Genomic DNA, 25943 nt, shown 5'->3' with positions numbered 1-25943 from the left:
TGGCATTCATGATTGTTCTGTATTTCCTCAGTTTGAAACTCTTCTGACACTCCGGCATCATAGAATGTATTGTACGTGATGATTAGTAGTGATGAAGGATTTCTCTGTAGATCAAGGAAGTGTTAGGAATTGTATTTGGCACACAGTTCTGCTGTTCTGCTTCTTATTTCTGCATTGTCAGATACTTCATTTACACTTGCACAGATGTGTGGGTCATGCCTTGAAGGACCCAAGCCAATACAGGTCCAGCAATATCCTTGGCTCATGAGATGACATACGGTGATGTTTAGCGTGTTCTTCCAGTTGTTTGGAGGCATAAACCTTTGTGTCTCTGCAAGGCAAAACAATCTTCCTCCACCACCAATCAGGATTTTCACTGAGAAGAGAATGGGGTAAGGAATAACATTTGTTAGGTCCAAATTTTCTAATTTGGAAGGAGTTTCTGAATGCTGTTGCTTCTCTAAGGCTACACACATCTCTTATGTGGAAGCAGTTGGATATCTCAGGCTAACCCCCTTGAATGTCTTTACTAATCTGAAATGAACTATTTCAATGGACTCTGGCAAATGCAGCTAAGCCAAACGCTAGCTAAAACAGCCAACCACTTTTGCTTCCTGGCAGGACTTGCACTTAAATCACTAATCTGGTGAAGCTTTGCACAGGTTCCTTCTTTGAATAATTCATTCAAATCAATGGAACTGCCTGCCTTGTATGGAGCTAAATACATATGTAAAATTATGAAGAATTTAGACAGGCTTAAATAATCTCGTTTTGCAGAATTTGAATTAATACATGGTTTTTGGTAAGAGCTATGTGTTCTGACAGTCTGTGGAAATGGATGAATGTGAATGTAGAGTCCATTAGTTACTTCCAAAACTTTAGAAATTAACGTGAAATTTTACTAACTTGCTCTGAAACAGAACATGAGATTAAATCAGACCCCCAAATACGAAAAAGCTTCTGTCAAGGGAAAGGAGAAAGAAACTTTGTATGACCATCTTGTGACATAGCTAAAGAACAATGTGAAATTCCAGCAGCCTTCCTGTTTGAGGAGACTTTACTACAGTAACAGTTGTGAGACTTCAGCTTCCTGTTCTGCCCCCTCCCAAACGATTCACTGTGTTTCATCTCTCAGTTGCCTCAGCATCCTGTTTTGTGTCTTTGTGTTTTACACTGTAAAGCTTACACCCAGGGTGTGGCCCTGGTATCTCTATTTTCAGCATTTCACTGCTCTTAGAATAGTTAATTCAGCAGTTCTGATATTTTGATGGTTTTATGTGATATAAGCCTGAAAGGGGTGGGGGGAGGTGGGTGGACTGTTGCCTCTGGTTTACCCAGTCTCTTCTTAAAACTCCCTTTAGTCTCTTCCTCTGTGAAAACTAGTAATACCCTGTTTACCATGACCTCTGCTTTTAATAAATCCCCTAAAATTTACTTCCTTGCTCCTAATTTGTACCATATAGTGTATGTTATTATAATGCACTATACTTCTCGTTTCTAGGAATCTATTTACAGTATCGGTGATCCATCTACTTCAGACAAGAAAGTCAATTTCACGTGTCATTGCGTGCAAACAAACTTTCTAGTTTTCATGGGACCAGTTGTGTTTGGTAGCAAAAGCAAGCATGGGATTAGCAGAAACAGCCTACTCTTTCAGGAACATGAGTGTTCTCGCTGGTTTATGATTAATAAAGTTAGAATTGGAAGTCTGGATAAAGTTAACGCATAGGAAGAATGTGGCACTTCTGCTGTTTACTAGTTAACAAAACTGGCTCTGGTAATTTTGGGTAGTGGTTAAAACTAGCTTATTTTCTGTTGTGTGTGGTTTGTTTGCTGCTGCTTCTGAAGATGTTGGGAGGACAGTAAAATGGCTTGAAAGAAATGCTGTGTAGCTTGCGTCAGTTCTGACCTGCCTCTAATAGTATATAGAGGTTGGAGAAACTCTTAATTTTGTGATCAGTAAATTGCTTTTTAGAATACATTTCTTAATTTAAAACTCTCGGGGAGTTTTCCCTGTTACAAGATACCCTCAGTAGTAATTTTGGGAAAGAATCATTTTGCCTTTAAAAAGAAAGTGTATGTATGGGGACACCTGCAATATAAGAGAAAAGAAACTTGATTAAATGCTGAAAAAAAGATCAAATCTTAATGATGAGGAAACTTTTAGGGCTTGCCAGTTTCTTTGGTTTTGCTTGGAAAACTGAAGTTGTCTTTCCTTAGGACTTCAGTATTTTGCTCTTACAATCTGTGTGAAACATCCTTTCTATTGCTGTTCAGATTGGGCACCAAGATAAGAAATACTCTATTTTGAAATAACAGATTTAGAGCTTAATTGAAAAGTAGCTTTTGTCAAATTAAGCCTCTCATGTTCTACTGTGTGGTTTTTCTTCCTGCTGAGAATGAAATGCAAGTAGCAGGTGACTCTCCATTGCACATTTTCTGTAAAACTGTTCAGTGATGACTGAAGGGCCTAAACAGATAGATTCTGCATTCTAAAGCTGCTTCTTCTAATAGTTGCAGAAATAAAACTGAAAAAAACCTGCTTCATGTGAAGATGGAAACATAAAAGATTGAAATTATGTGTCTGGCATTGTTTATATATTTGTTTTGATAACATCTTGTTCATCTAGTGAAAAGACCTGATGTCATTAACACAGGAAACAGCTTTCTATGTGTTGTAGGATATCAGATGTTCTCTCCTCAGCAGATACATATTTGTACTTTTCTGGTCACTGTCACCCTGGGAACTCTGGGTGCTGCTGTAATAAATACTAATGCTTAGAGCCACTTGAGTGGAAACATTCTGTCGTTGATTATAAGAATAAAAAGGGGGGAGGGAAATAAAACTAGCAGATTGGGGAGAAAATACTGAATACAAGCAGCTTTTGTTTATGAGGGAGCTTGTGACCTGCTATTATTTTGGCAGTATGAGAGGATCTTTCACTTACTAGAGAACTGCTAGCATTTGCAGATCTGCACTAGAAACACTTTGCTGATATAGCTGTAATGTGCTAGAAATGCACACTGAGTCCACAGTGACAAACTTTGCTTTACTGGCAAAGCTGTGCTGTATGTGATCTGGTGTTGCAGAGCCCGTGTAGCAAGCAAGTAAGTGCACAAATACCTCTTCCCTCAGGTATGCAAGCTTGTGCTAGAAGCTATTGCTAGGAGGTAGAGCACCTCTTCACTCAACAACGTACGTGTGTGTGCGCGCGTGTGTACGCACACTCTGAAAGCAAAAGAGTATCGTACAGTGGTGCTTGCCTGCAATACCACTGCTGCCTTGTTGCCATGACTTTGGTAATGATACCTAGAAAGAACATCATGTAACCTCCCCCTGCCCCCTCCAGTATGAATGGTGACAAATGATCAACTACATGACCAATACAATTAGTAATCTCCTGTGCTTCTCTTTGTATAAAGGTTTCCTGACAGTAGTGTGGGAACTTGTGGCTGGGGGTTGTGAATTATTTTCCTTCCAAAAAAAAGTAAAAAATTCAGAAGGCTTTGCATAAACACTGGGTGTTTGATATGGCCTAGTGAGGCTTTGTACCACTCTCCGCCAGGTCACACAGAGCTTGCTTCTCTCTGCTCAAAGTGCTGAAGAGCAGCTGTTCAGAGTCTGCCATCTGCTGCGCTGCTCTGCTTTCTCAAAGCTGCTGTAAGCTGTGGACATAGAGCACAACGGAAAGTCTGTCATCTATTTTCAAGCCTTTGAAAAAAGTGTAGTCATAGTTGAGGCTGTGGATGAGATGTGGTGGCCTGACCTTTGATGCTCTGGATGCTTCCCCCTTGCCCTGCAAAGCTGTTTACTAGAGACTTCTGAATAAACCCTCTTAAATTTGAGAGGAAGAAGAGGTGGGGGCATCTTTGAACTTGGGACTTGTTTGCAACACTCACTGCAAGGGTACTGGGGATCTTTTAACCCAAATAAAACCAAATATGTGATCTTACTAGGGTTTCTGCTTCCTGAAGGAAGATGCGTATATTCTGTCTTTTCTTTCTGAGGGCTGATACGTAAGGGGTTAATAACAGTCTTACAATTGATCTGGCATACATGAATATGCTGTGGCTGTGGTGGCATGACAGCTTGTCTTTTAAAGTGAAATAAAATAGAGAACTAAACTGAAAAGAAACAAGATAAACAAGAAGAGAAGTAAGTTCTGTTCTGTAACTCATGCCAAATCTAAAGTATGCAAAATAGCGTAATTGCTTTCTACTTCCGTGTGTAACTTTATTTTGGCCCACAGGTACGTGTACCAACAGTAGCTTTGCATAGCTCCTTTCAACAACACTGCATGTGTCCAGTAGTCCAGAATCTTTCGAGGAGGATGACATATACATTTGTGTTCTTTATTAGCATAAGTATTGGTTTACTGTTCAACTTGCCACTTTTATCTATACCCAAGTTTTAAAAATGAGGCTTGAATTTTACTGTAAGTGGCTGGAGGTTATGAACTCCGTGCTGCAGGCACTGGCGATCTGACTTTAGCTGGCGGTGAAGCTACAATGCCTCATCTGCACTGTTACAACATGCATTAATTCTTTTTTATTATTTTTTTGTTGTGGTCAAAACACACCCTTTTTGTTAGCAAAGAAATAGCCTGTAGCAAAGAAATTCTTAAGTACTACTACTAGCCTGTGTATGCTGAGGCTAGTAATTAGTGTTGTGTGTGTCATAGAAATGGGGCTGACATGATTCTCATAAGAAAAGGTAACATGTTTTCCACATAGCATGCCCCACCAGCTTCTGTCTTCTTCCCAACACAGTTGTTTTTCCACTTAGGAAGCAGCTACAGTATTTCTTATGATTCATGAAGATTAAATTATGCTTGGTTCAGCCTGTCAGCAGGGTGTCTTGGGCTTCTTTTGAAAGTAAGATTTTAACAATAAGTGACATTCTTCTTTGCTTACAGAAGAGGTTTGAAGTCTGTTATGGTAACTGCAGTGGGCTTCTACTTTTACACTGGTTGCCATAGGTACTGTGCCTGCTTCCAAATACTCTCGAGCCAAGTGAGACCTTGTAGCTCTCAACTAAAGCAGCAGTCCTTACTCTTCTTTAATTGTATATTTTGTTAACTCTTGAAATCTTTGATTTAGAGGATGATACTAGAACCAGTAAACGTTGAAACTGAACGGAACATGCCATTGCTGTGGAGCTCTGTTTACGTGAGCTTGAGAAGAAAACCAGGTTTACCAGTATGGTAGTACTAGCATTAAGATTTCATTAAGCTATCAACAAATATGTTCTGTTCAGAACCAAGGTAAATGGGTAGTGTCATTTTTTAGGCTTTTATTTTATCGTTTGTCAATGTGTCGGAATCAACTGCTCAGTGTTGTTGGTGGCTGCGTAACAAATAAAATCCTAATAAACAACAATTTTCTTTGTATAGATTTGCAAAACCGTGGAGGGGGAGGAAATGCATAGGAAGTAAAGCTGAATGAAGTGTATCGTCACTGAGGAATCTGAATTTCCTTTTTAGGAACTGGGTGGCAACTGGAAAAAGTTGAAGGATGTGACATAATGACTTGTAAACCTTTTCTTTGTTACAGGCATCCTGTAAGCAGAGGATTATACAGGACTTGTGAATTACAGCAGTTTGTATACTGCCTTTTGTTTAAGCTTCTCTGTGTGGACCCAGCTCAGTAAGTCAGGGCTGTGGAAAGCAGAAGTCTGCAACGTTTAAAATCAAAGTATTAAGCCCTTTTCTGATGCTGAGCTGGAAACCCAGACAAGATTTGCATTTTTCCTCCAGCATAGCAGAGAGATTCTGAAGATGACTGAAGCTGTGGCCCTCACTGTGCATTTAAATGCATAGCTGTTTCATTTAATATTTTTTTGTCTCTGTTCTTGGAGCTGAAACCTGATTTAACTAAAGCTTCTGACTTTCAGCAGCATCCAGCTACACATCTGACATTGTGTGGCTTACATCTTCATATTCCTTTCTTTTTCACCTATACAAACAAAAACAGGAAGTAGGACTTTGTGTGGGGGTTTGCCAGAGCAGTTTTGGATGTATTTCTTGCTTGACTTTTTAAAAGGTTGTCTGTTAGTGTCAGAGTGATTGTAAGCAGGCATTGTTACTTGTATCTTGGGTAGGAAAGGAACTGACTCCCTTAAACATACTAGCCTTAAAAAAGAAATAAAAAGCCAGTTTCTGGCTTCCCTTGATGTGATATGACTGTAGCTAGCACTGAAAGGACTGCAAACACGTTGCCATCTATTTGAAGTACCAAAATGACTCATTAAAGTAGGCCATCACTGTACCGAATGCGTAGCATAAACCACGGTTCTGTTAGCAGCCTGCTGACTAACACAATGCTTTCTGTTTGCTGCCACAGGAGGTACTCATACATGGCTGTGAGGCTGTGACAAGGCCTCTCTTTCAGAAGCACAATGGCAAAATGCATTTCAGCTTGTTGTCACTGGGATCTAAAACCTCATGGTCTTCCCCTTCCCACTCTTCTGTACGCGCAAAACCAGTCATCTCTGTTGAACATCTGCAGAGACTGGTTGCTTCCACCATTTCTTACTCTGTAGCTAGTTTTATGTGGGACTTTCTAAATGTTTCCTGGCAAAACAAAAGTCTTGTCTTTGACTTGCTGCAGGTGCCTTAATGTGTTGTTTGCTTTGGTTGTATAATTTGAAGCTTTGTGGGTGTCAAACACACCATGAACGGCAGATAAAACGCTTTTTATGGACATCCACGCTTATTCTTCATTGTGCTTATAGGCAATGTCTGGAATGCGCGTTATGTACTGTAATTGTTAGTGCCTGCCATGGGAATATAGTGAATAGAAAAGAGTTATTTTCTAGTAGCCCCATTTTAAAGTTGGATTGGGCTTATTTGTTTATAGATTCAAAAGCATTATAGCAAGTATGAGCTTCCTGTAAAGCACATAACTTGCATAAAGCATTAAGTAAAAAGGAGAGGGTGTGTAGATTGTGTATCATTATTGTCTTCTAGATGCTTCAGCTGAATCATAAGCCTTGGAGTCTTTTCTTATCCTAGTCCCCAGTGCCAACTCTTTGCACCTTCTTCCTGGGTGATTTCTTTGGGGAACTTCTAGTCAGGAGAAACTGAGTGTGAAGGGGCTGTGGGTTAGTACTGAGCATGACTTCTCTTGTGGAGGGAAGGGAATTGGAGTCTTAAGTAACCTTTTTGGAGATTTGCATGTACCACAAGGCAGAGATCCTGATACTGTCTGTGGTGAGACAGTAGACTGCAAGCAAGAAATGTTGTGTAGTGAGTAGAGCCAAAATGTTTGTATTCAGAGGCTAGAACTGAAGGTAGCAGTTCCCATCCAAGAGCTCAAGAGAAGAAGGTACCATCTGTGACTGGAGCGTGAGGCAGCAGTTTGAAAACATGATTCATACGCATCTTCCTCTTTGCATTCTTGAGAAAGCAGTTGTCTAACTGAAGATCTTACTAAAGATCTGTGAATAAATATTGAACATATGGTTTCCTCTACTAGTTTACTAATGAAGTTGGAATTACTGATTGTGTGTAATCTTTCTAATTCCGAGGTCACCAGCCATAAACAGCGAAGTTGTAGCTCAATTTAAACTAATGCAGTCTGTTTTGCTTTCCCTTCCTTTTCTTACCAGCAGAGGTGTTTCACCACTTCTTGCAGCATCATTGATCCATGCTGCGGTTGACGAAGTTCTCCAAACAGACTTGACTGAATTTAAGCAGCAAAGTGTGGAAACAGAGGGAGAAGGAGATGAGGAAAGGTTCACCTGTAAGTATACTTTTTTCCTTCTGTGGTTTTCCTAGAGGATGTCTCTTGGAAGACTTCAGTGTTTTGAAATGTTTCCCAGAATATTTGGTTAGGCTGTCTGGCAAGCAGCAGTGAACAGAACTTTACTTGCTCCTGCTGCGTATCTGTGTGATGAAAGGTAGCTATGCTAGTTTTGTGGGCAAGATGCAAACATGGTGTCTGGAGCCCCGGACTGATTGTGTGGATTGGCTTTCTGGAAAGGGAAGAGAGTTTCTCTTCCCAAAAAGAATTAATGACTGTGTCCACTGTGCTTCCTGAACTGCGCTGATTCAGAAGTTTTCTTTTCCTTGTTGAATAATTTCATTCAAATTGAACTGCTTCAGTTCCTACCTTAAGTTGATAACCTCTTATATTTTTGAAGTGTGCCCTTTTCTCTTTGGTGGATTGACCTTAGCTAATGACTCCTACGTTTTGACACTGGCATCATCACAGTTGCTGTTGTGCAGCCATGCTGACACCTTAAATTCATCTGTATAATCCATCTTGCTTTTGTTTGTCCTTGGGAACCAGATTTTGGGACCTGTGGCCCCCTCCACAGCCTGAACATTGTGAAACTCCAGATTTTTCTCTTGGCAAGTTTCTCAGCAGTCTCTGTCATTATCGATTACTTCTCTTCCCACCTTCCTCTATAAAGATGGGATGCTGAGGGATGAAAAACGTGATGCCTGAGTCTCCTGCCTGATGCCTGCATTCTCTCCTGTCCGCGTGAACTGGAGTGAGAACAGACCTTGGTGACTGAGTATAGGGTTTGTGCCTCATCTAACAGATGGCCCTACGGCATTTACATGCTGAAGTGTTTAAGATTAGACTTCACCAAGCCTTCAGTCCCAGTGCCAAGGATTTAAATGCAGCAGGATGCAGGCGGAGTGGGAGATAAAAATGGAGCACAGATGTCTTAGGCAAACTAGTGTGTCTGTAAGGGGAAATACTCGCCCTTCCATTTCCCTGTAATGACTTGAAAGGTGGTTCAGCGTGCCCAGAGGATATGTCTCCAAGCAGAGCTCTGGCAACAGCCAGGATACCATACTTCCCAGACACCTATTTCAGTAGTCACCTGCAAGTCTGAAACGGCAGGAGGGGGAACATATGTGATGCAGTTCTGCTGCACCCTGAATATTCCATCCCTTGCCTTAATGCTTGTGGCCTTCATCTGGCCGGAGAGATTCAGCAAGCTTCCAGCGCATTGCATGGGAAGAGCTGGCATCGCATCAGCTTGGCTGGGGTCTGAACGACGGGCCGAGCCCCCGCTCAGCTCCTGCGGTGCGGGGAGGGCAGGCTGGTGGGCAGGGGGCAGCGGCACGGCCTGGACCCCTGCCCCTCACTGCCCCGCGCCCTCTGGCGCCCTCTGGCGGATCGGGCCGCGGCCTCTGGCGCCCCGCGGTGGGGCTGCGGGGGCCCTCCCGCCACCCGTGCAGAAGCAGGTTCCCAGATCATGCCGCAGGCCTTCAGAGGTTCTTGCGGGTGCCTCTGCCACTCGCTTTGAATTGAGCCCCCCCGGAGCGCCCTGTCCCTGAGCTCCCTGGTGTCTGTCTGGGAGCAATTGTGTGGGTTTTGCTGCCACTGAGGAGTTTTACGTGGCTAGGTGGCTTTGTGCAGGGGAAGATGAAAGTACACATCTTCCATAACTAGAAGCCCTATGTCACATTTGCAGCGTTGGCTGCAAGGCACATGATAAGATACACCATTGTCAAAAGCGATATAAATGCATCTATCATACTTTCTGCCTTACATCAGAGAGAATTGTGGCTTACTTCGTTGTGATTTTGTGCTCCAGTAGTGTATCTTTACTTGCTATCACTCAACCTCTATAGAAAAATAAGGAACAGCATATTGTAACCCGCATACAATAATTATGTAGGTTTTCGGCACAAATAGTTGACAAAGCAGCTGGAAACTGGTCAGCAGAGCATGTTGCAGTCACTCTGCTGGGTACTCTTCATTGACTCCCATGTAATGACCTTTGAGGTGAACTGTAGCAGTAATACAAGATGTGAACTGCTATGTATTTGTGAGCCTAGGGTTATAATTTCTAGTTCTGGGCCTTATGAAAATCTTGGGCTCGTGGAACTTCAGTTAGTGAATCTTACCTGAACACCTAAGAAATTATAATGTTTAGAAACAGTGGGTAATGAAGAACTTGATAGCACACAGGCATTTGCTTGGTCACAAGCATGTAATGTCTCTGAAATTGTGTATGATCCCATTATACTGGTGACACTTGTACAATAATTCCTGCTACTGTTTTGCTGTAAAAGCTGTAAAGGTACAGGATTGGAGTCCGCTTTTAAGATAGCGCAGGCAAAATCAGAAATTCCTTGGATGAGTTCTATCTTGAACTAGTTCAGGTCCTCTCTCACCACTCCTTGTCAACAAATGCCCTAGAATCTTCCCTGTTCTGATGGCTGAAACCTTTTTAAATTTCTATCATATGTATTCCGGTCTATTTTATGTTTGGTCGTTTTTGTGCCACCATTGTCATTTCAATTCCCTATTCACCATTCCCCTATCAAACTTTATGGCAATCTGCTTACTGTTCAGGTGTTTGCGTTATCTAATCTCAGCAAGGAGTATCTACTTTAAAGGCATTAATTTTTCTGTGCATTTGGATTGTACTTGTTTTCCCTGTCTTGTAATAGCTATTACATCACTTTAACTGTAAAACTAGGAAGAAAGATGTTCCTTGTGCTGCAGCATAGTGTGGACTCTGTCTTCCTGCATTGCAATAATAACTCACTGGCAAAACAACGTAATTGGAATGAAAGAGAAATGATTATATGAAAGCAAAGTATGTACGTGTGCCTATATGAGTACCACTGTTTGATGTGGTATACTACGGAATTATTTCTGGTGTTAAGGTGCTAAATTTAATGTCATATTTCACAAGCTTCCTATTTAAACAGCAATGTGTGTCCAAGTCTTCTGGTCAGTATTAGTCAAGACATTTACAAATATGTAAACTAATAATAGCTGTAGACAAAGCTGTCTAAGGTGCTGTCCTATTTAATTATATTTTTATATGGGATGACCTAATATTTAAAAGTTTTAATATCTTGCCCATTCAGACCGGCATATTAAGCAAACTGAAAGTAGTTTTGGTTAATAGGTAGTGACTGCTAATCAAAGATCTGTGTTTAAATTGAAGCTTTCAATTCACCAGGACCAGAGCTGCATCTGAAGCTTTGAGGCAGGGTTCTTACTCAAATAACAAAACTTTAAATTATTACCTATTCTGAGAGACACGGCATTGCAAAGCTAGACACAGTGCCAAACACCAAACCATTTAGTCTAATGAACAATAAGTTTGGATTAATTGATCTTTGGGACCTGTCAGAAAAGGATTGGATTTGAGTGTCTGGCTGGAGCTTTTCACACTATGCTCAATGGATGTTTACAGTTCTGCTCTGTAATGACAAAGCAGGAAGGTGGCGGAAGTGTTCTTCTGTCCCTCTAGCTCCTGCAACCATGTGTATTTAAAAAGATTTAAAAAAGCTTAAAATTCTAATCTGTTCAGCTCAACTGTGAGTTGAGTTATTGACCTCAACAAAACATTCTCAGACTTCCTTGTTGTTTTCTGTGGAAGTGGTTCAGTAGGACATAACCTGACCCAAAACCAGGCTAATGCTTTTTCAACCCTTGTGTCCAAGAAGACAGCAGTCTCTTATCTCTGAGGCTTTTCTGCCTGCTTGATTATTCCCTTTGTTTTTTGTTTTTGTTTTTTTTATAAGGGGTGCACTCCTACCACTATACCTTGTGCATTTCACTCATATAACAACATTAATATCTAATATGCCAGATGGATTTTGGGGTCTTTGTTAGGATTTTTGAAATGTAATCACCTACTTGTTAAGCCTCAGTTTTGAAAGAGAACTAGTAAGTAAAGAAGCTGCTCTTATCCTTAGTATTGTATTATTTTCCATTGCCACTTTGTCTCCACATTATTCTCAGGAGCCTATTTTAATTCTTACAGAGCCTGTAAAGACAATGTGTGTATGTAGCTCTACGGAAAGAGACTTGAAGGAAAGAGAGGCCAAGAGATGGAGTAGTGTAGGAAGATGGGGTGCACAACAATGGTTTTTTTTTCTCTTTGTCTGTCAGTGCTGGATGGAGAGTCATTGCAGCGCTGCTTCTTTAACAAGCTTCGGGATGTTTGCTTTGAGTGGCAGAAGCAGCTGCCACCACTGAGACCACTGAAGCGATTCCTGCTTGTTTCCATCCACGCCATCCGTAACACTCGCCGGAAAATGGAGGACCGCCATGTTCTGCTCCCAGAGTTCAATCAGCTGTTTGGTTTATCAGTAAGTCTGGGCAGAATTGGGGAGGGCAGGTTGTTAGCTTTTCAGCATTCCTGTGAACACAATGACCTCATGATGGATCATCTGTGAAATGGTAAGAATTTGTTGCCACAGATTATTTATCACATCTGTGCTGGAGGCAAAGACTTACTGACTCAGATCACTAGGGGCTAACCACTGCCCTCATACAGAAGGATCCTGTGACCTTGGGTTTCACGTTGTGATACAGGGTGATGGGTGGTTCACCTGGTGTTACCTTGTTGGAATTACAACGTTCTTGTGACTGAGGTAGCAGATATATTAAGAAAAGAAGGGGGGAGAACAGCAGTTGTACAAGTATAAGCACCAATTAATGAAGCTGCAGTGGGACTACGTAATCAGCTGTCTGCTGTTTCAATCCCAGATTATTTTCAAGAATATTAAATGACTTAGCAGCAAAGAAAGAAAAGTAATTCCCCTGCAAATTGCCCATTTTATGCATTTTGTACATGGTAAACTGACTTAAATTGCCCTTACCTATGTGGTATTGTATGGAAGAAAGTCCAGAATAAAGAATCTTTGCTTGCTGGTACCAGTCTGTGAGCTGTTTTGGTTTTGAACGTGAATGTGTCTTCCTCTCTCTCCCCCTCCCCGCAAAAGGATGACGTTGATCGCGCTTACTTTGCGGTATTTGACGGCCATGGTGGAGTGGATGCTGCCAATTATTCAGCAACCCATTTACATGTAAATGTTGGGCTACACAAAGAGATTGTTAAGAATCCAGCTGAGGCCTTGAAATGCTCTTTCCAGAAGACAGATGAAATGTTTCTTTTCAAAGCCAAAAGAGAGGTGAGTGGGTAGAGATTAATTCCATTGTATTTAAATAACACTGAGAACTGTTGGACAACATGGTATTATCTAGAAAATTCTGGCAGTACAGTTTCTTTGAATCACTGACTTCTTTATGAAATTATGCTACGTGTAAAGGTTTTCTTTGATCAAATTATTTCTTTTTTTTTGAGGAAAAACAAAATGACAGTGCTTGCAAGTTCAAGATGAGTGATTAAAAAGAAGTGTTAAGTGGTTTAAATGATCCTGACATACCAATTGTTTAAGAGAACACTCTGCTGCCTCTTTGCCTAAATTAGGCAGCCTCTAGATGTTCCGTTGTACTACCTCTTACCTGGAAAAGATGTCTCTCTCTTCCTGATAATACAGTCACTGTCTTCCTCTTTCTTGTCCTGCCACTAGTGTCACAGGTGGTTGTAAGATGAAAAATATTATGTGATTTAAATAGGACTTAAATTAATTAAACTTATTGATCAGGTTTCAATCCAGTTGGTATGATGAACATCCTTTCTTCAAATCTACGTAATGGGAGGATGGTTTATTATATAGTTTAATGAGAACTCTTTTATTGTAGCAGTAACTGAATATGGAAGTCTGTTGTCAATATCGTCATTTCTGTCAATGAGGTACAAAAAAAGGGACCAGCATCTTCATGAGGTCTGACTCTCAATAATCTTTACAGGGAATCTGGGAGAGTTCGGTTCCTTGCTTTGTTGACATCCTCATTTAAATACCCAAGGATAATGGGTTATATGCAGAGCAAGGTGTCTGTAGTTGCTAGTAGCAGAGTGGAGAGTGTGAAAGGGACTGGGGAGACCTGTGTGTATTTGTGAAATGTTTATACTACTGAAATTCAGATCCTTTTTTCTGTGTGTCTCTGTGTTTTGAACAATAGAGGTCTTAGTTTCCTGGATCAGTTTTGGAATTGATAGCAGAGAAGGAAGAACATAACAAAGGCATTATTCTCCATCTGCATGTTAGAATATGTAAATAGTTTCTTTCAAGTCTGTCTGATATCTTGTACCTTTTTTTCAGGTGCCTGAATTATGATTGGCAGATCTACTCTGCTGCATTTAAGTGTGATTAAACTTAGGTTTATAATATTGCCATGTAGCCTAGTAGGGCTTGTTGAATATTCACCTAACATACCTGTTTTCTTCTGTAGAAGCTGCGGAGTGGTACAACAGGTGTATCTGCATTGATTGTAGGAAACAAGCTACACATAGCATGGCTAGGGGACTCACAGGTAATGCTTGTGCAGCAAGGAAAAGCTGTGACGTTAATGGAACCTCACAAACCAGAGAGAGAAGTAAGTCTGACTTTATTTTCTCTGATATGTGTGTTGTCAGAATCTTTCTTGAAATGTTTTGGAATCAAGCCTTCTTGAGTGCTTGGTTTTTTACATAATTACGTATATTGTATGGTAGGATTCAGAGAATTGGTAATTTCTGGTTTTTCCATCCACTCCTGTGTCTTGAAAAGGTGATTCCTACAGGTGTGCCCTCTTGAATGTACTGATGGTACTGGTAGTCCTGACTTCAGTTCCCACTGAGACTGTCATTTCAAAATTTGTAGTAATTAAAGACTTCCATGGGATTTTTATGTGTGTGAATTTAAAACTGCCTGTTACAAATTAACTTATTAATTTGAGACTTACAGCTTTGTAAAATCTTAGCATAATGCAAGTCTTTCATAATATGCTATACCATCTTTCAAAAGCTAACGATAATCTACTAGCTTAACTGGCTTAAAGTGTATTGTGTAGCCAGATATTTTATTAAATGAAATTTGATGGGGATCTTGTGAGTTCAGATAGCATTGCATGACTCTGCCTTCATAGCATGAATATTTGTAATAACTGAGTAATTAAAGGAGGATCAATGCAAATACTGTTTCTACATAGTCTTGTTATCTTGCTTTTCATTCCAAATATTTACATATTTACCCACTTGTTGTATGGGATGAGAAGAAGTGGCAGGAAAGGGTACCTATCTATATGGGAAAGAACGTCATGATACAAAAAATCAAGAATTTGTGGTTTTGTGGACAAGCCGTGGTACAGTTGCGAAGTAGGTGGGTTGTATCCAGAAATCTTAGGAGCATGTTTCCCAGCTAGATTCTGATAGGTGTGTTTGCTATATTCATAGTATAAATACAGAAGCTGACACAGCTCTTAGTTTTTACTTTTGTCTTTTTTTTCCCCTCGACTGGGTAACGGCAAGGTCAGTAAGCCATGGGAAGGCTTTCAGTATAAAAATTGTATTCTTCTCTCTTTCAGGATGAGAGAGCACGTATTGAGACTCTGGGTGGTTGTGTAACCTATATGGACTGCTGGCGGGTTAATGGTACCTTGGCTGTTTCCAGAGCAATTGGTAAGATAAACCATCAAAATTGGTATAGTTCATATTAAATTTGATTGAAACACCCCACCTGAGACTGTATGTTTACTGTGAATGCAGTTTTGCTTAGCATCGACCAAATAGTAAACCACTCATTGTCTTTGCCATAAGGCTAGCTTACAGGTATATCACTTGCGTAGTTTGCAAGCTGTATAATCTTACTGGTTTTACCATAAGCATAGAATATTGTTTTATTTTACATACTAGCCATGAAAGTCCTAATTCTTTTATATTTCTAAATCTTCTGGTTTTTGTAAATGTCTCTGATACTGTTGTGTTCTACAGTAGCTTAACAAATGTGGAGCATTTAATTTGTAAAGGTGGAGGAAGTGACAGATGTTCGTTTAGCCTTCTTTATGTGTCTGAATTTCTGCTTTGTGGCTTTTTTTCCCTCCACTTTAGTATATCTTTCTCCTGACTGCAGTACTTAAATCAGATTGCAGATTGCTCCTTTGAATCACACATAGCCAGCAAGTTAGGTCATTTTAATTGTAATTTTTCAGAATCTTATTAAATAAGATTAAGGGCAAAAAGAGAAAAGACCCTGGGTAAGTACAGTAGATAACTGTAATGCATGAGTGGAAGCAAATAGTATTATACAAATGTATAATAATTTGGATCAATAGCAGCCCGTGTTTAATAGGTGTGCCCATATGAAACTGATGAACTAAACACAATGAGGAGATTCTTATGGCATTGTGCTGTATATCTGGATAGCTAAGAAAAATCTTATTTTCATAGCATTCTGAAGGCTGTACAAGAGGCATCCATGCAAAACGAAAGCCTGGCTACCTCCTGGCACAGATATATTTCAGAGAGAAAAAATTTCAAAATAATTTTCTTAGTTTCCCTGCAAAATTAGGAAAGTGTGAATTAGAGTAACTCCTTAGAAACCCATTTGATTTAGGTAGGTTCCAAGTGTTTATAAAGAAAAAAAGGCCTTCCATGCTTATTACATAGCTTTTCACTATTCTTACTGTGCATCAGGTACCTCTGGAATATGACCTGGCTGTCCCTGAGTACGGAAAAAACCAATTGGTGGGTGAAGAAGTAACTGTTGACATTTGAAGTACTAAAGCCTTTCTTTTGATTGCTTGTTTTAGGTGACATATGTCAGAAACCCTATATCTCTGGTGATGCAGATGGAGATTCGTTTGAGCTGACTGGTTCTGAAGATTACTTGCTCCTAGCCTGTGATGGATTCTTTGATGCTATCAAGCCATCTGAGGTTGTAGACTTGGTCCTAGATCATTTAATGCAAACCAAAGGAGTGGGTCTCAAAGCAGCAGAGAGACTGGTGGCTGCTGCAAAGGAAAACGGATCCAGTGATAACATCACTGTTCTAGTGGTGTTCTTGAGGGATCCTCAGGACATCTTGGCAGACTGTCTCAAAGACCCTAAGAGCCTTGGGGCTGGTGATGATGTTCGGAGCTCACCCTTTAATTTCCTCAGCTGTGAGGCAGCAGCCACACAGTGACAAAATCTGCTTAATCCAGAGCGTTCAAGTAAGTTCACGTAAGGAGCTGCCTTCCACTGAAGAAGCCTCTAATACAATAGGCAAAATGTATCAGGAGAAAAATGACAAATGGACAAACATTTAATAGAAAGGCAAGACTGCTTTTACTGAGTTCTCATTTGTCTTTTCCTTCCTTCCCTCTCCCTTCAAAAAACTGTGAGCAGATGTGGAGATTTGTACAGCTCTATCGTCTCTGGGAGCAGAATTCTAAAGTGTGTCTCAGGGCTGCTGGTCATATCTCTCTGCTCTGGAAGTGGTAAGAAACCATAGTATGTATAAACTAATGGGTGAGGATACCTGTTTGTGAATTCTGAGTGAAAATCTAAATTAGCGCTTAAAAAGAGTGTTGTATGTTGTATTTGCTTGTGATGTTACTTTGGAGATTGGGAGGAGAGGAGCTGTCACTATCACAGAAAAGCTTGTTGCTGTGTGTGGTCTGTAGGGACAGGCTTGGTGTGCAAGAGACTGGGTGGGTTACAACATTATGCTATGTAAGTTGCTTTTGTTTTGTACCAAAGATGATATTACAAGAATGATGTGGTCTCTTTATTCGGAGACATTTAATTTTTTGTGTATGGAGAGGAGAAAATGAAACTGAATGCTCCAGAAAAAGAGCAAGAAAGCAAACTGGAGATATCCCAGGCAAATACAAAATTGGCTGCTTTCTGTGATGCTCTGGTTTATAAACTGGAATCCAATATTCAACTGCACTGGATTATTTCTCCCTAACAAACACACTTTATTGGCTGTTTGGCTGAGAAGAAAGGACCCTTATTGTTGTATTTGAGGGAGATCTTTAAAGTATGTGTGCTGTAGCAGTTAAATCTGCTCTTTCTGCCACTTCTTTGTGTACTATAACAAATGAGGATTTTATTTTTATTCTGAGTGTTTATTTGTTTATTTACTGAACTGTACAGTTGGAGGCATTTTTTGCAGTGTTACTTTTTTTCATTGTGGTTTTTATTTAAATTAGAGTTTTAAAGTGGCTGTGTCTTTATTATCTGGTTTTAAAAACTGACAACCCTCAAGTGCCTTAAATATTTCACCCAAGGATTGCTGGCTTCTTGTCATATTCTGGTGAGCCAGTTTATAACATTTTTAAAATGTGACCTTTTTTATTTCATTAATACTAATGTTTAATGCACTTAAATGTTTCATTTTTGTGAATTATTTTAGTGGGAACTAGGTTTCAGGAAAACATCTCTTTCATTGTTGCCAGAACTTGTGGCTTGTAGTAAAAGCTTCACAATACTTACTGTGACTTACCCCCTGCTCCATGCAAAAAGCTCTGGTTAGTTAATCATAAAGTAATGGTCTGATTTGTTACGACTTTCATTAAAAACAAATACACTTCTGACCTTCACAAGAAAATTTCATAAAACAAACTAGAAACAGTTTGGTAATAGTTTTTGATTAATAGATGGTTAATTTGGCCATACTTCATGAACTTTTGGGGCCTAAATAACTTTCTAAGGAGATGTGAAGCTAAGGTGAGGATGAAAGAATTTTAATGAATGTGTAGGTTGTTGTGCGACTGTTAGATCCATTACATGCTGGAGCCTCTGGTTGTGTTTTGTCTTGCCTGGCTAGCAGGACTCAACAAGATCTGAAGGCTCAATGGTAAATGTGTTAGTAATTTCTGTATCTAAACAAAAAGTACTTTACATCTGGCAGCAAGATTGTATGCCTAATTTAGAAGCACATGGCGTTGCAATATGTCAGTCCTGTTGATTAAAATGTGTTGAACATTAATGTTGCTTCGGGAGGAAATTTAGGTAGAAGAGTTGAAATGGCTAAATGGAAGAACAGAGCAGCACAGTTCATGTTCGTAGTGTCTCTGAATCTTTAGCTGTGTGGGGCAGTGCAGTTACCTGAGCGACTTGAGTATTTTGCTGGATTAGTGTGGATGATTGTAGGGTTTAACAGAGAAACACCTCGGTGAGCTACCATCTCATTACATAGCAACTTGGACAGTGGCTTCCTTGTTTGCTGGGCAACAACAGGAGCTTTTCCTCTGAGAAGGTTGCAAGCACTTTTCCATCCTGCATTTTGCTGTCCTAAAATAACGTGGGCAAGGCTTTCTGTGATGGCACGCTGGTAGGGTAGGTAGTAATTTTTGTAGTGAACCTACCTGAGCTAAGGACACCTTTAGACTTCAGTTGTAATACCTTTGGATTTACCATCTCCTATCTCTTTAATTTCTAACCCAGATATTCAGTGTTATGCTAAATTCTGATGACCACTAGTGCCTCTTGGTGTCTTGGAAATAGTTCTCATTAATGTTCTCACTGTTATCTGAGGTTTATCAGGAGAGGGAGAAGCTATTGTATTCATGAAGGGAGATGTGAAATGTTGGTAAGTTTGGTTTCATAGTATGGTTTAATTTCTGAAACTTGCCAAATTTCCTGAAACATTGAAGGTGAACAAGCCAAACTCTTTGTAATGATCCTTTTATTTCAAACTTTTTGGGGCAGATTTCCCTTACAGAGGAAAAGGTCTTAGGTCTTTCAATGGATACTTATAGCTATCTGAGAATATCCTTTTTTGTTTCAAAATATGATAGATTTCTTTTTTTTTAATGGGATCTAAGTGAAATGGGCTTTTAGAATCCTGTCTGTGGTAATCAAATATTTTAATTCTTAAGCTGTGCTCTAGGGAATAAATTCTGCATTCTGAGAAGCTGTTCCCTTATATAGATGTTTTCATTCAGAATGACCTAGTGCCTCATTTTCAGATGTGAGTGGATAGGAACAGTCTTTGGGAACTCATACAGATTTCAGAAACTTCTTACTAGCTTTGAAAGGTCTGGTTGGGTCTATAGGAGTTGTAATTGGGTCAAAAATGGCAGTTTGTATCCTGTCAGTGGAATAAGTAAGTCTTAATGTGTAGTCTACAGTAAAATTCCAAATACTATTTGGGAGGAAGGTTGGTTTTGGAGATGTCTCATCTATTCTTGACAGCCTGATCATAACCTACGGAAATGTCTGTCTTTTTTTTTTAAAAAAAAAACCACTGAAAAATCAACATTTTAATTTGATGTTAAATCAGCAATGAAAGCGTGACACAGAATGCAAGTATGGATTTTGGAAGTGCGCTTCTAAAATTCTACTGAAAATGGTCATCAGGATGGTCTTCTCTTGGGATGACCAGGCAACCTCCAACTTTTTTTCACTTGTGACTTTGATACCACTTTTAGAAGCCACCAGTTATAATGCATAATACTGTTGTAAGATGTGCCACTAGTATGAGTGGTGAGGAGAGAGGGACAGGAGCTCTAGCAGAAGGTATGAAGTTAAACTGTGTAGTTCAAAATATGGAACGGTGTTAGGTTTTGAATTTGCAGTACTAATCTGCTACATTAGCTTTTCTTATATCTCTCCTTTTAAAACTTCTTGGATTTCTGGTGTTGGCTGTTTTGTTCTGTTTTCCTGCCCTCCTTTGGTTAAAAATAGTATGTAGTTTGGGTGAGAGAATGCTCTCACCTCTCTGGGCCTTCCCAGTGTCATCTCCAATATACTAACACTTGTCCACCAATGTCAAATTGACTAATGACAAATTAACTAATTTGCTTGTTTCCTTGTTGTCTTTCCTGATGGATCTGCAACGAAATTCTTGAGTCTAGCCAAAATCCTTGAAGCTGCAGAAGTTAGCTGAGGATTCAAGGCAAATGTTCAATGAAAAATAAAAGTGTTTTCATATTTTATTAGACTCCAAATGAATGTTTGCTGCTGTATTTTTAACATCCAGCATCAGAAAAATTGCTCTTTAAAGGAGCCTGCATTTTTAAAACAGAACACACTTAAATTCTTATTGTGTTTGGTTGAAAACTAGCTTTAGTCATGCTGCGTAGTGGGTATCCAGCATCTCTTTTGCTTATGGCTAATTCGTACTTCTGTCTTTCTTTCCCTTCCCTGTCCCACCCTCTCCTACGAAGAAACACACCTAAGACAGTGAAGTCTTCTGGGTCTGACATAGACAAGATTACAGTTTTACAAATTATGTTTGTTGGGGGCTTGGTTTGGGTGGGTTTTTTTTGAGAATACAGAGGACAGAAATGCAGGAAAATTTTTAGAACAGAGGGAGATTAAGTAAAATCCACCCTCTGAGTGATGGAGGAGTGAAAGAGAGAGACAGGAATGCATTTAAGTATTATTAATGCCTATTTTAAAATGGAAGTGGGCTGGAAAATAGAGCTACAAATGTCAGTTCTTTCGAGTGAAATACCAGTGCTTGAAAGGATTGGAAACACACCCATTAAAAAGGCAAAACTCAGATGTGGTAGCTGTCTTCAAACAGCCAAGGAAGGAATCACAGTAAAAGCATCCGAGGTGACTTACTGTGACCCCTCAACACTGTCTTGGAAGCTAATGATGCTAAATGGGTTTTTCTAAGCATCCTTATGTGTAAGGTAGTGCTAAGAGGGAGCATTCAGTATATGCAGTTACTGGTCACCGTGCAACTGCTGCCATGAGTAAATGCCATGAAGTGTGTTAATGAATCGATACGGCTGGTGAGCTCTCAGAAGATGAGTAATTGGGCACGGAGTGGTTACAGCAGAGTTGGCAGTTGAATAGTGTTAATCACAGTGATGACTTTAATAGCATTTAATAGACACTTATCTGAATTCAAAGTCAGATGAGATACTGCTCTTTTTAAAAGCATTTCCACTGCTATTAGCTTTCATGAAAAGCCACTAAAATTTCCATATTTTTGTTGGCTGTTGGGAAAAGTGCTTCTCTTGCTTTCTGAATTCTGGAGATAAGTTGGCTGTCTGCACTGGAAAACCCATTTTGGGTTGACAGCTTAAAGCAGCTGTTTGGGGTTAAAACTTCCCTCCCAGGCAATCCTTTAAAAACTTAACAAAAAGGTGCTTCCAAAACAAGTGGCTGAGGAACACAGGTACTTCTAAATGGCACTGCACAAAAAACTCTTAAACTGTAAAGGCCATAGACAATTGAGCTGCTTGAAGTATAAATTCAGATTGCAGCTCCACTCTTGTGTAAGTGAGACTCTGTTGGTTAAATTACTCATACTCTTGTGGATGCAGGTACTTAATGCACAGCACCAGATATGTCTATTTCTGTTCTTATAGTACTGAAGTATCAAGCAAATGCTTTAGGGAGAAGGCGGGGGGATGTTAGCCACAACAGAGCAGATTGCAGATGATTCATATGTAATTTAGCTCTAGTTAAGCCTGAATTAAATTTCCCTGCTTACTTCTTTTTCTGTCCCTTTTACAACTGGGCCTGTGCCATCAGACAAAATCCTACTAGGAAGCAATAGTCCATTCCCCCTTTCTGAGGAGCAAACAACTCCTGATGGACAAAGTGTCATTCAGGAAGGGTTGGAGAGGGAGAAAAATGAGCTTTCAAATGAGTGCAAAACTTGCCAATGTACGCTAAGTGATGTATGCTCTATGAGCACACGTTTCTAGCAGGTCTGATCGCATTTGAATAGTTGGGCTGGAAAACAATGGGCTTTCTGCCAAGGGTAGTCATAACCTTCCAAAACTGACAGCACCAAAACCAAGGGGCTAGTCCTCCCTGCTTTCCTAAATGGAGCCCACTAAAACAGCCAGCCCTCTTGAGCATTTGCTTTGAAGCATTGACAGTTCTAAGAGCTAAGCCAGCCGCTTTCTGCGTATGTTTTGATTGTTTGTAATACATTTACTGGATTTTACTTTATCTAAAGTTATTTTTAGTGGTATCAGTCATGTCATCTGAGGAGTAATCGAATGGAGAGATGAGGGAGAGTCTGGACCTGAACACTTATCTGTCATAGACCTTCTTAAAATACTACCTTAAAATGGACTGGTAGGCTCTTGCAATAACCTTATCTGAATAGAACAGGAAACCAAAATGTTAGAGAGAATCACTTAAACCTTTATTTTGGTGTGACCCATCAGAACCTGAACACTCACACAAGACTTCCCCACAAACTGATCAATGTTGCTAGTTTAATGTGTTTTCCAAGCTGTGCATGCGGCTGCTGGTGCACACAAAAATAAACAAAAGACAGCTGTGTTGGCAGCATAGAAAATTCAGCAAGATGCAGCTTTTGTCAAACAGAAGAGGACAAAATCAATAAGAAATTTTTTCAAGCTTCTTGGAATGCAAACAATGGTATGAAAAAAAGCAACCTAGAAGAGTTGGCAGTGCACTGTCAGCTGAAAATCACTGTTTTAAGCAAATGAATTTGGCTGCTTTGTAATGTCTGCTTTATTTTGTTAACAAACTCCTCTCAGTCAGGGTTTTATGTCTTGTTGTTATGTGCTTTTTAGTCTGAAGAGAGAAGATATATTTAACTTTCTAAGGAGCTGAATGTATCTGGGCTTTGTAACCAGTTAGATTATGATTATTGAATTTTCTCTCAAGTATTACGCCCGATTACTAATTTCCAGGAGATATTAATATAGCAAGTACTGGACTTAACTAATGATTAAATGGTTCTGGATTTCCACACACAAGAACATCAGTCTTCCCTGATCTAGCGGATCTTCTTGAAGTTCATTATCATTTGTGTGGCATGTGGAAGGTTTGTCACTTCGGCGAACAGCTGGAAGGTGTGACCATCGCTCCCTGCAGGAAGTATTTATCCTTTTATCTAATGAGTAATGGTTCCTTTTGGATGTCTAAGGATGAAGAGATAATTGCTGGGAAACTAGAGAGATCCAATGGGGACCTTCTCAGGGCAGTGAAATACTATGACTTCCTCTTTTTCATGTTGCCCCTTCTAACTTTGTTAAAAGGCATTCTGCTTAATACTGGATGATTAAGGCTGCTTTCTCCTCCCTCTCCCCTTTTTTTCCTTTTTTTTTTTTTTCCTTTTCATTGGGTTTAATAATAGCAAGATGTTTGTTTTATTGGGGGTTAAAACTTCATACTGGCAAAAAAAGGCCAGTGTAAAGTTTTAAAATTAAGTACTTTGAAATACCTTTTCTGAAAGTCAGTCCTGTTCTGTCTCCTTCTTACTCTCTTCCCAATTTTCTTCTATCTTTTATGTCCTTTTACATTGTCATCCCCCCTCCCCAAAATGCTGCTCTTAGACTGTAAGCTCCATTAGCTCTTAAGTCAGTTTAGTTGCCACTTTATAATTTCAATTTCATCTGTGTTCTCAGTGAATGTGATCTGATCTTTGGAGTTGGAGGTCTGCAACACCGTGAGTGTAGAAAGTACCATGTCAGCTAGGAAGATAAGAGATTACAACAACTGTTGTGTCTTTGGCATTGACCAGTATTGGATGTGTAAGAAGAAAACCCTGTTATTTGCATGTTATTCTGCAGGAATACTTAAGCTTATTTCAGGTAACAGTAGCTCTCGTCCTGAATACAGGACTTCAGAAAGAGTCTTTTCTCTGTATTTCCTTGTTCCTGCAGTTTGTGTGTTCAGACATTTGCACTGTTTAGAAGGGGGGGGGGCTTTCTAACTTTCTTTACCGCTTCAGTTCTTTCTCTTTCTTGCCCTAGCTGACGGAACAGGCAGGTTGGTAACTGCAGCATACCCCATGGCTAATCAACCTCTCAGTCAGTGTAACTCTTCAGTGTCTGCTCTGTACAGTATCTTCAATCCTGTACTTACTTAGTGGTAAGTTAGACTTCTGTAACTACTCCTGCTGACTTAAAAATATGTGTTCTTATCAGTATTAAAATAGTACAAGAGCAGAACTGTTGCTTTAGGCACATTTCTTGCCACTGTGTTGGCTAACGAACCTTGAATGAAAGTAAGAGGGCCAGTGACTTTGAAATAGGAGCTGTTAGCCAAGTGTTGTAGAATCTTAGTCCTTATTTATTTTGTATGCTAATCTGCACTTGTGACCCTGAGCAGAAAAGCTGCAGTACAGCAGGTTTTATAAGCTGTGGCTTAACCAGTTATCTAGTATCTTAAAACTCTTATTTAAGCTGACTGGTTTTGTGCACAGGTCAGAAACCTGTTGTCATTGATCCTTAAATGCTATGCATATTGTACATTCATTTACATGGATTGTTCTAATAGTGCTCGTGTGTATTATGCTACATTACCATATTTTTATATATATATATATATGTATGTATTGCATGAGGTTTCATTGTTGGTTTGGTTTTTTTTATTGTCACTTTTGTATTCACACGGTGCCTCATGTATCTGTTTGCATATTGCAAGAAGTTGTTTCAAAGCAGTGATTGGGAACAGGTGGGGAGAACTCTCCACTGTATGATCTGATGTTTCTGAAGTATTAATAAAGTATTGTGATTCGAAGTATTGCTTGTTTCTTCTCTTAAATGTATTTTTCATTCTAATACTTCCAAGTAGCTGGATCCACGGTGGTCATATTACACATCTTTGAGTGGTTACCCTGTCACCAAATCTTACCTTCTTCCATAGGGCCTTTCTGGGAAGAGACCAGTGGAAGCACTAGAAGGAGACAATCTTGGGATCACACAGCATGCTTACTTTAAAAGATGATGTCACTTAAAGCCATCTTAGAAATGGACTGTGTACCTCTAATTCATTGATTTGATCTTCGTTTTCTTTTATTCTTTTTACCAGCTAGGAAAAGTAATAATGCAGGTTAAGTTAGGTGTATGATCTAATGTCTTACAGTAATGGGATAGTGATCTGAAAGACCCTATTGCAGCAGAGATCATGACAATTTGTTGTTCACTTGAATACTTACTAAAGAAGTGATCTTTAACTGCCGAAGTGGGAGGCTGGACAGTGAATTCTTGGAGTATGTTAGGGTTAATTTACTGCAGAATACAGGGGAAGTTTTGAGAAAGATGTTAACTTTCAAAATTTAAGTATGGCTTGGAAGCTAAACTAATCTTTCTTTTTCTGTGATTGTTTCTGAAGTGCTGGTGTTCCTATCCTCAGGAAAGGAAGATGTAAGGAGAGCAGGACAGAGATAAGAGACCTGAAAAAAGTAAGCTTTAACAGTCTTGGGGGTCTCAGAGATGCAGTCTTTTAGGTGGTTTGTCAAAATGCTATTGTATTTATCCTAGTGAAGAAGAACTATAAAACTCTAGGAAGAGCCCAGGGTGCTGCATCAGAAGGAAGCAGATAAAATATTTCTTGAAATACAAAAATAAAGATAACTGTAATCAGTCATCAGGTAGATTCTGCTCAACATGTTGTGGGCATACTTGAACCT

At 39.7% G+C, this 25943-nt stretch overlaps 1 protein-coding gene across 4 annotated transcripts in view; it reads left to right on the top strand.

The window, feature by feature from the left end:
- PPM1F (protein phosphatase, Mg2+/Mn2+ dependent 1F) overlaps positions 1-25054 on the top strand; it is a 28119-nt gene extending 3065 nt beyond the window's left edge. Inside the window, exons 2-9 of one of the 4 annotated variants that reach the window (XM_055704312.1) lie at positions 7610-7743; positions 11878-12077; positions 12714-12902; positions 14068-14211; positions 15181-15274; positions 16405-16529; positions 16982-17073; positions 23935-25054. In XM_055704312.1, the coding sequence (XP_055560287.1) occupies positions 7610-7743; positions 11878-12077; positions 12714-12902; positions 14068-14211; positions 15181-15274; positions 16405-16529; positions 16982-17073; positions 23935-24004 (1048 nt within the window). In that variant the 3' untranslated portion in view covers positions 24005-25054. Of the gene's footprint in view, positions 1-7609; positions 7744-11877; positions 12078-12713; positions 12903-14067; positions 14212-15180; positions 15275-16404 lie in introns of all 4 variants that reach the window. The other 3 variants (XM_055704304.1, XM_055704298.1, XM_055704309.1) reach the window with 3 other exon arrangements.
- Positions 25055-25943: the final 889 nt, after the last annotated feature.

Source organism: Falco cherrug, chromosome 1 (assembly GCF_023634085.1).
Source record: "Falco cherrug isolate bFalChe1 chromosome 1, bFalChe1.pri, whole genome shotgun sequence".
NCBI lineage: Eukaryota > Metazoa > Chordata > Aves > Falconiformes > Falconidae > Falco > Falco cherrug.
This window is presented reverse-complemented; position numbering and strand designations above follow the sequence as displayed.